A 12,839-nucleotide genomic window follows, 5' to 3' on the forward strand; every position below is an offset into this window, starting at 1 on the left:
GAAAGAATTGAGAAACTCCTTTTAATATTTGTATAAATTTGCTGAATAAAAAACATGAACAGATCTAGAAGTATAAACGAGAAGTTAATGGGTAATAGAGGTCTGGAAATGGATTAAAAGGGTATCACTTGTAGTGTAACCGAAAAAAAGGACAAGATGCTTATAATTTAAATAAAAATAAAATGCCATTAATTTGGCAAATATTTTTCAAAAGACATCAATTTGGTAGATAAAGTTTGTGGAAGCAGTGGTCTATGAAACTGTTCCCACATCGGTGTTTTACAAGAAATATATAATCTATAAAATTAAAAGCCGTGAAAACACAACCAAAATGAATAAATTAACAATGGGCCTGTTTTCTTGGCATGAATCGTCTTTTCATTTCTTAACGGACCAGGCTTATTTATATTCGACAAAGCTTAGTAAATTTTTCCAATAAGAAAAATATTGGGCCCCCCAATTCGGCCCTGTGCAATTGTTCATGTTGCACTACCATTGGGCCGGGCCTCATTAACATGAATGAAATTGACTACATATTAACGTTATTGGATATAATATTCATCCACATTCAAATTTCAAATTAGAAATTATGTACCATTTATATTTCACCATGATTTATGCAATGTTTTCTACGATTTTTAAAATATAATTTTTTTTGTTATTTCGTTATGGTGATTACATTGCGTGCCACATGTTATTTGTTACGGAGTATTAAAAATAAAAAGCAAAAAAAAAAAAAAAAAAAAAAAAGCCCACTAAAGCAATGTGTGGCCACGTCATCACATTATCCATCAAGTATAATTGCTCCACCTAAATGAGTGGCACTACTTGCATGCCATGGATTTTCACTAGCCCCACAACAACAAAACCACCATTTCACAAACACTAAACTAAAAACATTTGAGTTTCGAAAAATAAAAAATAAAAACTTGGATATCATAGTCCCCATATACCACATACCTCTTTGTTTTCTTCAAGAATTAGGAATAAGAAAATCAAAAAAGTGAGTGGTGATGAATTGGGCACGAAAATAATCAAAACTTTAGTAAAGGGGTGGTTAGAAAAAAGAGATGTTTATGCAATGTTGTCTATGGCAATCAGAAATATTTCATTAACATCTCATTATCATACAAGAAGTCTCTATACTTGTTTCAGTTGCAGTTTAAATCCTTCAAAACGACACTCACCTAATTCTGTTTTGCTTCCAGACACTGGTCCTTCTTATAATCCACTTGTCTTCCAGGTTTTTTCCCAGTTAAAAATTCATATGTTTTAATATTTGATTCCATAATGTGCTAAATTGTTTGATAGAATGGTTCCCAGTAGCTTTTGTTTGTGATTAATTTGGTTACTAGTAGCTTCAATAGTATATAAAATCATAGCATGTATTTCTAATGTGCTTGTCCCAAAAGAATATATCTGCAAATAGAAAATGTAGTTAAAAATAATGTAAACTTTGGTTTATTATTGATATACTTAATTTTAGGTTAAGTTGAATGGTTTTAATCACTTGCATTAGCAAAAGGCAGTTAATTGGGGTCTTTTCTTGAGATAGGTCATTTTATTTTTATTGTAACATGATAACAAGTAAATATGCACATTTTTTTGGTGATCCATAATGGTTGTCGTAGACGAAGAATCGGATCTTAGAACAAACGTAGAATCGATCTAGAGACGGAAATCACTAGATAAAGCTTTAATCGAATAAACTATGACTTTCAGGATCGAATGAATCAAACCTAGACCTAAGGAATAGATTAGATCGATGCTTTGAAGTTGTTATTCGTGTTGGGTACGATTTGGGACGATAGCAAACAACTTAGACTCGGCTAGGGTTGTGTAGAGTGTGTAACATGTCAATGAAACCCGTAACCCATATTTATAGTATTTGCAGTGACCCTCGATCGATGGTCGGAGACCCTCGGTCGAGTGTCTCACACCCTCAATCGACTGTACAGTCAATCGATGGTCACAGTTTATTATCAACGAAATATAATTAACATCAAATATTCAAAGTACGATCACATAAATTGTCCAATGACCGAATTAAACATTACTTAATGAATAGAATTAGGGATTTACATTTATGCACCAACTGTTGCTTTCTTGATTACTACTTGCACAAGGCTAATGTACTCTTGTTATAAAATTTCGAACGAATAGGCAGCAAAACTTTTAGGGCCCCCAGCAACCTTTGATGCGTCAAAACTTGAAGTTGTTTTTAGCGGAGAAGAAACTGATCAGTACACAAGAATTGTTCCAAGGACTTACAAACTTTCTCATTGTGACTTTACTGCTGACCTCACATTAACGATTTCAAACATTATTGATCAAGACCAGGTACTTATTATATTTGTTGCACTCTGGCTAATGGTAGTATTCTTTGAGGACGTACTTTGAATATTCGTATTTGATGTTTGATCGCAGTTAAAGGGATGGTACAATAAGGACGATGTAGTAGCTCAGTGGGCTGAAGTGAAGGGTCACATGTGTCTTGATGTTCATTGCTATGTTAGCGGACCGAATTCATTGTTAGACCTTCTTGCCGAGTTTAGATACTACATTTTCTCGAAGGAGTTACCATTGGTAATTTGAGTTGATTAATGATTATTTAAATCATAATTTTAAGGATTTTTCTAACGACAACCTTTAGGGCTGTCGTTAAGATGCAAAAAGACCTGTACTTTTTAATAACCGTCATTTAAAGTCAACATCAACCATTTTGTACAACACATTAATGCACGTTAACGGTAGCCCTTAGGACCGCCGTTAGAAAAATAATGATAAGTTATCTAAGAAGTAAACTTATAAGAGTATGGTTGATGCTATAGGTGCTTGAAGCGGTGTTATATGGGGATCGCTTGCTATTTACTCAACATAAAGAATTAATGGATGCATTCGTTAGAGTCTTTTTCCACTCGAGTTCAAAGAAGTACAACCGAGTAGAGTGTTGGGGCCCTCTTAAAGATGCTGCTAAGGTACGGTATCAAAGTCAATATTTGAGGGCATATATGTTATAAGTTTATGATCAAATAAAGGAATGTGATACTTGTTTAGCAGTCATAACGATAACATGATACATCATTATTTAACAAGATGTTATAGCTGGCATCGAGTTAAAGTACGTTAGCTATGAAACAGAAATTGCGTGGTGTGTAATTTGCGATTCAAATATCAGAAAAGTTTATGATAATTGTGAACTTGAATGTTCAGGGACAAGCAGGGGATCAGATACAAAGTCTATTGGCGGGAAACACGGATCAATCTGCAGCCCCAAAGGATTCAGGAATACCAAAATCTGTTTTCCAACTTCTTTTTACATTCCTTTTGTAATTATTATAACATACTGTAAAAAAAGAAGTCAATATTTGGAGAGTTTAAAGTCAACCACTGAGGTGCTGCTGCATTTGGGGTTGAGATTGAATTCATTTTTAGTGTCATTGATTCTTTGATGTACAATTGGACTCTTCACCAATTCATAAATCAGAAACCATGAATCAAAACTTTTGATAAAAGATTGTCTATTAGTATATTCTATCTTTTACTTCTTGTTCTATCAACTTCAGATTTAGCAAAGGTCTTTGAATTACAAGTTTTGGTGAATAATTCAACTGATCAAGTTAAAAAATAAATGTCACTTGCATAAAATGGGCCCAAATAATTTTCATGAGTAGAATGGAACATGACATCATTTTTCTCTAACATTAGATAATGAATCATTCCATTTGTTCATTTCTAAACATACGTACCAAACATTACTTTAAATATCAACAGAGAAAACAATGATAGTTTAATACATATTACCATTACCATTGCTATTTAAAGTGATCAGATAATCACAGATCAAAAAACCACAAAATGCAAATTCAGATAAAGTTTGTCTTACGAAGAGTAAACTTGAATATCAAATTTTCTGTTCAGTTTCCACACCAATTGACTGAACAACGATCAGATTGTTTATCACACGCATTCATATAGTTTTTGTATGTAATCTTGATGTACAAAGTAAAGAAATTGAAAGTCTTTAAGGTGTGCAGATTTACACTTACGAGAAGCCTAAAAGAGCACGAATGATGCCAACTATACTGCCATCTAAAAGAGCCTTAAGGAGCCTGAGTTTGCCTGGTGTGTACGGTGGGTACCTTGCTGGCGCATCTCCAGAAAAACCTCTATAAAGGACTGCTTTCTTGTGGCTAAAAGCATCAAACGAGAACTTACCATGGTACGACCCCATTCCACTTTCACCGACCCCACCAAATGGTATTGTTTCAACCATAAGCTGCAACATTGTTTTTAAAGAATATTGTAATGAGAATGTTAACATGCTAAACTTGTGTCTGGGGACATGTGTAAACAATTTAAGAGTGTGTGTGTGTGTGTGAAGTGGCTGAATTTTTCTGTTATGTATCCGCTCAATGTATTAAGGTCCAAACAGGTTATATTGGGTCAGAGTCTAAAAAAGTACAGTATTTTTTTTTTTTTTTTTTTTTTTTGTAAAATAAATACAGTATTTTTAGGTATGTAATATTGAGTGTTTGAGGAGGATAGTACGTGTAAGGTGACATCATTGATAAGTACACCCCCAGCAGATACGTTGTTCACAAACTGCTCCTTAAGCTGTTTCGTGTTGGTAAATAAGTATGCTGCGAGTGGCTTTGGTCTTGAGTCGATGAACTCAATGCCATCTTCAATTTTTTCAACCTATTTTATAAATCAAAACAAAAATTAATAACCAAAAATTTGAAAATTTCAATTCAAATGTCAATTTTTTACCGTTACTATCGGAAGTAAAGGACCGAATATCTCCTCACTCATTATTAAGGCGTCTTCAGGGACATCCAGCAAAATGGTAGGAGAAATCTTACTGAAACAAATAAAAAGCAGCATTAGTTGTAAATGATACAACAAGCACTATAATAATAATTAAATTGATTAATAAATAAAAATAATATGACTTATATCAAAGAAAGTTAATTAGGAGGTTTTAAGCATTTGAAAACACTACTAAGTGATTTTGACCCATTCCATTTTAGCCATCTATTAAACTTTTGCATGTCAAAATGGGCAAAAAAAAAAAAAAACCTGTTTCTCGGCACATGCGTCAAACTTGCCACCTCTGTCCTAATAATCTCAATATACAACCACAACTACGAAACACAAGTTAAGCAAGAAACAAAACTCACAAGTTGCTTTTGTCTGTTTGACCTCCATGAATTATTTTTCCAGAAACCTTATCATCATCCAACAGCCTTTTCAACCTATCAAAGTGATTGGAATTCACAATTCGAGACATATCTGGTGAGTTCATAGGATCCTCCCCGAAAAACTTGACCAGTTGATGTTTTAAAGCATCTATCTGAACAAGTGACATCAGCAAAGAGATTAACATCCACTTTTAAAAGATTTAGCTTCCTTAAATGAAAACAAACGTATCAACACCGGAGCATAATCTTTCGTTGTTATTACATAATCCGGAGCTACACAAGCTTGCCCATTGTTGCATCCCCACTTACCTGACACTATTCGCCTTGCTGTCACCTGTACAACACAAGACATTCATCACATGACAAAGAGAACAGTAAAGGTGGCAAAATGGGTGGGTCTGGCAGGTTGGTTTGACCCAAGAGAGTTTTTATCCAAAAACTTTGTACTTCTTCTAACCGATTAGTATCTAGTATGTTGATGAGTATTATATTAACATTTTTTTCAATAAACTGATTTAGGACCTTTTTTATGCATTTAAAAGTAGTCTTTGGGAAACGTTCAATCCATTTGACCTATTTTCTTAAATTCTATTAGCTGACTTGTCCTATCTGAGATGAAACATGTAGGCATTGATCCATTTATTATGGGCCGCATTGTCACCCATGTGTGACTAAATTGTATACGAGTTTTAACATAAAGAAGAAAGCTCCATACAGTTAAGTCAATGTTGGAGTCAACCAAAACTGGAGATTTGCCTCCAAGTTCCAGAACTACAGGTGTCAGATGTTTTGCTGCAGCAGCCATTACAACTCTCGCCACTTTCCCATTCCCTGAAATGTCATTTTTGATTAAATAATTATGATATATTTTATGATGAGCCAAGTCAATATTAAAATCTTTGAGATCAGTTATATTTTTAATGGGGTTCAACATGAAATCAGTATGAAACACTGATTCAAGGGTACCCAAATCAATAACCAAATGCAGAAGAATAACCATATCATACTCCACCACGTTAAAGTTGCAGTGTTGGACCAGTATCATATTTTACTAAAACTGTTAATTAATAGTCAAAATTTTAAATATAATTTGATCAGTGACAAGATATCATAGTTATATAAAATTTTATATTTATTGGGAAATAGAGAAAGACCTGTGTAAAATATTTTATCCCACTTTTGCTCTAGTAGTGCAGTTGTTTCAGGGACAGAACCTTCAACAACTTTAATTGCCGAATTATCCAAATATTCTCCAAACAGTTTTGCCAACAAAGATGACGTGGCGGGAGAAATTTCTGAGGGCTTCAAAACAACAGCATTCCCAGCTGCAATTGCTCCTATGACCGGGTCAACAGATACCACTGGCACGATATAAAACGATCAACAAACCAACAAAATGTTCTTTAAAATCCCCATCACTTAAATAATAAAAACATTAACTCATTCAACACATATATTAAATAGATAAGAAACAAATGAAATAGATTTGGCAAGGGTTATTAACTTACATAATGGATAGTTCCATGCTGATATGACTAATACAACGCCTAAGGGTTCTGACACTACCTCTGCTGACGAAGGAAAAGTGCCTATACTGGTTTTCGCCTGCAAAAGGTTATTTAAAACTATGCGTTATACAAGTACATGGCAAGTTTTATGTTGCACTAAAATTGTGAAGAGAGTTACTTTTTCTGGTTTCATCCAATCTTTTAATTTCTTCAGAGCCGACTTGCATGAACTCTTTATCATAGCAATCTGCAGCATCAAATAATGGATCGAATTCAGTGTATACAACAATATTTAGAATCCATCAAAGGATCAGCAGCTCAAATTTCATAATTCAATGTAGAAAAAAATGCATAAAAAGAGGACCGGCAAGCAATGTAAATACGAGGAATAAATAACATGATTTAGAAAATTCAAGACACAAATTTGTGATTAACAAATAATATCATGACTTGAGAGTCTTTTGTTAACCTACATAAGTAAGTAAAACGATCTAATTTGAAACATTTACCGGAACAATACATATATTAGGACGGGATGAGGAGGAGTTCATTCGATATAGAATGAGCTCCTATATGCCCTGCATTTCGGTAATTTGAAGACATGTGGACGGAACAATTTTATGCGGCCAACAAAATTCCAATAGTGAACATTGCGTAATTTCCTCCATTGTCCTTTTGACCTTATAAATAGAGAATAGTTTCTTCAAGAGTTTGATTACTCTATTATTTTAATTTCTACCACTAAAAGAAAATTCCTATGGATGTAGAAGTCTAAATGTGATTGTTGCAATTATATTAGGTATCATCCCACATAAATATGATCTTGTCTACATGTTCAACAAATGCTCAACAGCATCAAAAAAATCACAAATTGCTCGTTTTCTGGAAGTTGTTGAATACAAATGTTCCGAAAAACTAATCAAATTTGCTAAAACTGGCTATTTAGTACTGATCCACCTGCATTGATTCTAAAATTCTCTTCGGTCGCTAAATCAACATATTCTATAGTAATCACATGGCTTTGGATATTATATTGTGCAAACTTTAGCACAGAATTTTCATTTTCATTTTCAATTACTAAAAGAAATAGAAAAAAAAAAGAAAAAAAAAAGGTCTCGATAAACGGCTACACATAGTCGCATAGAAGCCCAACTGTATTCATAACTTTTTGCACAATTCAGAGCATTCAATGCATTCACCAACTACAAAGAATTAAGCAATTAATTCCTAAAGCATAAACCTAGGATCAGTAAGTCAGTACAACACATACATCACACCATACATACCTATACATATTACAAATTACATATACATACGAAACTCAGAGTTCAATTTCGACTCACATATTTACTTATTAAAACCCTACCGGCACAGCAAAATTAATCGGTAACTCAACTCGGCCAATAACACAGTACTCAAAATAGCACTAAAATTAATTAGGTCAATTCTGATTCAAATTTTTTTTATCAGCACGAATTCGTGTACGCCGTAAGGACACACGCACATATGATGACGAACTTTTAGCATAATCATATCTAAAATTCAATCATTATACTGAAATGAAATCTAATCAAATACTGTACATAAATGTATAATCGAAAATAGCTGACCTCATGAATGAAAGCTTCCATCTCAGGTTTAGAGAGATCAGAGAACAAAGCTTCGCAAATTTGTTTCTCGCTATTCTCCACCATTTTCAACAAGTTTTTCAACTGCGATGACCTCCATTCGTAACTCTTAGTTGTTCCGGTAGCAACGGTACCTCTCAATTCCTTCATTAGACGAACGGCAGCTTCCGTATCAAACACCGCCGGAGACGTTGACTTTTTGACTTGTTCTTCCGTCGCCATTGATATATTCAATTTCAAACTTGATATAACCGCAACAGAAATATATGTTATATATCTCTATGTATGGATAGAGAATCAGACGTAGAGTGTAAGAATTGTTGATCGATGTGTACTGAAAATGATGGATGTTGACGATGAACAGTTGACAGATAACGTCAATGGCGGTTATTGTGTACTAATACACGTAGAGTGTAACAGCTATTTGTAGTTTGTAACGTTTTATGCCTAATTTTTAGGGTTTAAACTTCAATTTAATTTAATTTAATTTAATTTAATTTAATTTAATACGAAATATAATATAACAATTTTGTTTTATATGGAGTGTAGACTTTAACGTAGAAACTCACATGTGGTTGTAACAATATATCTAACCTGATATAATTTATTAATTCTAGATGAATAAAAAAGTTTGATAAGAAAAAAGTGTAGAAATGTGAACGGAAGAATTAGTTCCATGCACTATAATAATAACATATATCTTTTTTTAGGTAAGAAGTGTATAAATTTGAAAAACTAGTAGTGACACCAAACGACTCTCAACATATCGACACTAACTAATATAAATACAACGAAAGACTCAACCCGTCGATTTCCGACCCATAATTTTTTTTTCCCTTTATATACATTAAATAACACTTTAGGTCCATTACACAATTTCCAAAACGTATTTGTTATCAAAGTAAGTTCAACGAACTTAAAACATACAATAATAATTTAAACTCCTTAATACAATAATACGTTACTTAAATCATAACCTGGTTATTACTCATGACCCGACTAGTTACTTTTACACAAAACCGAGCATGGTGATTAGGACTACGCTACCCAATCCTAAATCGAGTCCAAAAGCACGCCTTCTAAAGCAACTACGCAAGTCCACTAGTCCCCACGCTTACCCGAGCCACCATCACGCGAACCTATAAAAATATCAACAACAAGAGGGTAAGCTAACGCTTAGTGAGTGAGAATATACTACATACATATATATGCATAAAATGAACACGCCACACAATAATAATCAAATAGCACATACCAGAGTCCATGCATAAAGGCAAGCTAATCTAAGCATACCGTACGATCGCTATACAACAAGCTAAAATATCAACAAAGTAAGTACACCAACGACGATATGTACATGCCGATAAGCTACACCCGAAGGGTTAGCTACAACATAACAATACAACAATATCCATATGTATAATGTAAGGTTAACCCCTTAACCCAATACCAAATGAAGATTGGCCGAACTACACGAGCCTTAGTAAATCCGCATCCACACGAGAATACTATCTTCAATAACACAACAACACCGAGGTTGGCCGAACTACACGAGCCTTAGTAAATTCGCATCCACACGAGATCACTACCTCAATAAGATGGCCGAAATTACACGCGTCATCGTGAATCCGCATCCACACGTGATCCATTTCCCAAATCAAAACCCACATCATCGGGGTTACTCAACCGCAACTCAATACTAAAACGCACAACTGTGCCAATTAGACCACATCACAAGTCCATGTGATAACGTACACACGAAGTGTGCACCTCGCCAAAGGTGGTCAACCAAAACGCACAACTGTGCCAATTAGACCCATTACACAAGTCCATCAAATCCACCTATATGTGAAGTGAGCTCTATAACCGAGAACCACTTCACCCGACCCGCACCCATCCTACACATACATATGCACATAGGATATTAATACTCACCTTGTTGTCTTGATGATTGCAACCGAACAAATCCACAACACGTCAATGGAACGTACCTATTCCATTATCACAATACAAACCACAATTAGGGTGGACTTACAAACCAACCCAATTGACACTTAGTGCAATTTTGACCCAAATGCACTTCCAAGCACAAACCGCGCTCAAACTAACCAATAATCACTAACACAAGTGAAAATGGTCCAAATACGCCAATTAAACCAAAACACAAGTGTTAAACACTTATCATTATCAAAATCACCCATAAACCCTAATTTTGACTTATTTCAAAATTAGTCTTTCAAATACACTAAAATGGGTTCCAACACTTCCATAATCACTAAACCTAGTGATTAAACCCAATTTCAAGTCCTAATCATAGCCAAATTGGTGTTAACCTAGTGATTAAACCTAGTGATTAAACCCATAAACCCGCCTTCATCACTTATAAACCCGAATCTTGGTGTTAACCTTCCATTAACAACTAATGGGGTTTCATTATGAACTCACAATCAAAAACCCCTAAAATATGAACATGAATATCAAGAACGAAATTCGGATAGAAAACTTACCACTAGTATCAAATCGTAGCTAAGAACGAGGGGAACAAGGTTGCCTCTTACACTCTCGATCGAATCCCGCTTCTTCCTTTCCAAAATCCCTTTTGAATGATTTGAAGTATTTATGTTTTGAGAGAAAATGTGAAAGAAAAAGGAAAAGAAAATAAGAAAATGAGATGAGTGGATGAGGTTTATGGACACAAATCTGGCACACACGCGAAATGACCAAAATGCCCTCACTTCCCTTTAAAATTGCGAAATCCGGAACCAGTCACCCAGTATTGCCGCGCCGCGGCCGTCTCTCTCCGCGCCGCGACCTACAACGTGGTCTGGTGGTCTTGTTTACATGCCTCCTGATCCTGAATTGCTTGAAATGTCGCGCCGCGACCATCTGCTCTGCGCCGCGACCTTTAGCACGACCTGACCCATTTTCATGCATTCGACCATGGTAACGAGTTCATGCTTCGCATGCCTCAGAAGTCTAATGTACATGCACGTTAAAACACTAAGACACTTTTGTGACGCCCCGTACAAAACTATCGTGTACGGTTCATCAACAACAAGATCATTACAAGGTCAAACACTATATGCTGTTTGAAAACCAGTTTTGCATTCATGAAAAGATAGCGTTTTACAAAAGATAACGTGCTTCCTATGAATAGAAGCATAAACATAAGTATGTGACCCAAAGGTCGTTACAAAGCCATTGTTTGAAAATAACATAAGTTACGAATGCAAAATAAAAGTTCCATGATTGAGACATCTCTAAGTAATGCAGTGGAAATCTAACACAGCAGGTCCGTAACAGCAAGTCTATAACACCAAGACAGCAAGTCTAACAGCAGAAGCAACAACGTCTAAGCACCTGAGAAATACACGCTTAAAAGGTCAACATGAATGTTGGTGAGCTATAGTTTGTAATCAGTAAAGAAATGTAGACCACGAGATTTCAGTGCTTCAACCAGCAGTTTAAATCAGTATGAAAGTATATGCTTAACCGTGGGCACCCGGTAACTAGACTTAACGTATGTATATCACCCCCTAGAAGTGCACTTGGCGAGTGCGTTTGTCCTCGAAGTATTAAACACCCGTTGAATGCTAGCGCGACTAGCCCGAGTGGGGATGTCAAACTCTATGGATCCATATCTAAGATTCGCGTTCACGGTTAGGAAACCAATGATTAAACGTTACCGAGCTAAGGGGAATCTTTGTGCCGTTATGTTACCCACACATATATATAGTTTAAGTACTCGTGTCTAGTATGTAAAACGTAAAAAGCGCATGTATTCTCAGTCCTAAAAATAGTTAAAGTAAAAAGGGATGCTATAACTCACAATGAATAAGCAGTAAAAGTCGATACGAAAAGTATGCAAGTAGTAAGTTGGTCCAAACAAGTAAGTTGGTCTATCCAAAAGGTTCTCAACCTAAGTCAAAGGTCACTAAGTCAGTATGTTGTCCCCAAAAGTTTAAAAGTGTATAAATTAAGTCGTAAGTGTTATCATCATCATCATTCATAAAAGCTAAAGTAAATTTAACAAGAATTGAGATCGAAACAATAGGCTGACTTTGGACAGCTGTTACGACCTCTATACAAATCAAATAGATGTGTAGTCAGTGGCCAAGGCTCTGTATGTGAGTCCTCTAACGTTTGACCAATTTTCAGAACCTAACTCGTCTTCGTTTGACCGTGGCGACGGTTTAAGTGCGAGTAGGTCAGAAATTTCAGTACAACGTTACAAAGGCGTAGTGATTTTTGAAAGGCTATAAATCCTAAACCGTATATCGGATTCAGGTGAGTCTTAAATGAGAAGTCATCTACTTGAAACGAACTATCTGAAAATCAATTTTTCAGAAGCCCCAACAGTCTGATCAGACCCCGAAAAATAGTAAACAAGTGCTCCGGTGGGATTCTTGGTGCTTGATGCTCATCACGGTTCTCATCCTTGATGCTTGTAGCTTCAAGTGTACAACTCATTGATGTGTTATCATCACCTTCACCAAGAT

At 35.3% G+C, this 12,839-nt stretch overlaps 2 protein-coding genes across 2 annotated transcripts; one reads left to right on the top strand and one right to left on the bottom strand.

The window, feature by feature from the left end:
• The first annotated feature begins 897 nt into the window (after positions 1-897).
• On the top strand, positions 898-3,510 carry LOC139858048 (magnesium dechelatase SGRL, chloroplastic-like). The gene is made up of 5 exons (XM_071846900.1): positions 898-1,243; positions 2,164-2,340; positions 2,428-2,586; positions 2,832-2,978; positions 3,214-3,510. Exons 1-5 carry the CDS (start codon positions 1,082-1,084, stop codon positions 3,331-3,333), a joined length of 765 nt encoding a protein of 254 aa, XP_071703001.1. The 5' UTR covers positions 898-1,081; the 3' UTR covers positions 3,334-3,510.
• Positions 3,511-3,814: 304 nt separating this feature from the next.
• On the bottom strand, positions 3,815-8,738 carry LOC139857078 (aldehyde dehydrogenase family 3 member H1-like). The gene is made up of 10 exons (XM_071845795.1): positions 8,323-8,738; positions 6,891-6,959; positions 6,713-6,809; positions 6,359-6,565; positions 5,920-6,035; positions 5,430-5,538; positions 5,184-5,352; positions 4,774-4,864; positions 4,552-4,701; positions 3,815-4,279 (listed from the first exon to the last, which is right to left on the bottom strand). The coding sequence occupies exons 1-10, from the start codon at positions 8,560-8,562 to the stop codon at positions 4,046-4,048; spliced, it is 1,482 nt and encodes a 493-aa protein (XP_071701896.1). The 5' UTR covers positions 8,563-8,738; the 3' UTR covers positions 3,815-4,045.
• Between the last annotated feature and the right edge of the window lie 4,101 nt (positions 8,739-12,839).

The sequence above is a fragment of the Rutidosis leptorrhynchoides genome, chromosome 7, assembly GCF_046630445.1.
Source record: "Rutidosis leptorrhynchoides isolate AG116_Rl617_1_P2 chromosome 7, CSIRO_AGI_Rlap_v1, whole genome shotgun sequence".
Lineage (NCBI taxonomy): Eukaryota > Viridiplantae > Streptophyta > Magnoliopsida > Asterales > Asteraceae > Rutidosis > Rutidosis leptorrhynchoides.

Excerpts from the sequence above, each read along its gene's own strand:
- LOC139858048 (XM_071846900.1), top strand. The coding sequence starts at position 1,082 with ATGTTGTCTATGGCAATCAGAAATATTTCATTAACATCTCATTATCAT. Across the intron at positions 2,587-2,831 it reads TCTCGAAGGAGTTACCATTG|GTGCTTGAAGCGGTGTTATA; the intron begins GTAATTTGAGTT and ends TTGATGCTATAG. Across the intron at positions 2,979-3,213 it reads CTCTTAAAGATGCTGCTAAG|GGACAAGCAGGGGATCAGAT; the intron begins GTACGGTATCAA and ends TTGAATGTTCAG.
- LOC139857078 (XM_071845795.1), bottom strand. The coding sequence starts at position 8,562 with ATGGCGACGGAAGAACAAGTCAAAAAGTCAACGTCTCCGGCGGTGTTT. Across the intron at positions 6,960-8,322 it reads TGGAAGCTTTCATTCATGAG|ATTGCTATGATAAAGAGTTC; the intron begins GTCAGCTATTTT and ends TTGATGCTGCAG. Across the intron at positions 5,353-5,429 it reads TTATGCTCCGGTGTTGATAC|ATGCTTTAAAACATCAACTG; the intron begins GTTTGTTTTCAT and ends TTGTTCAGATAG.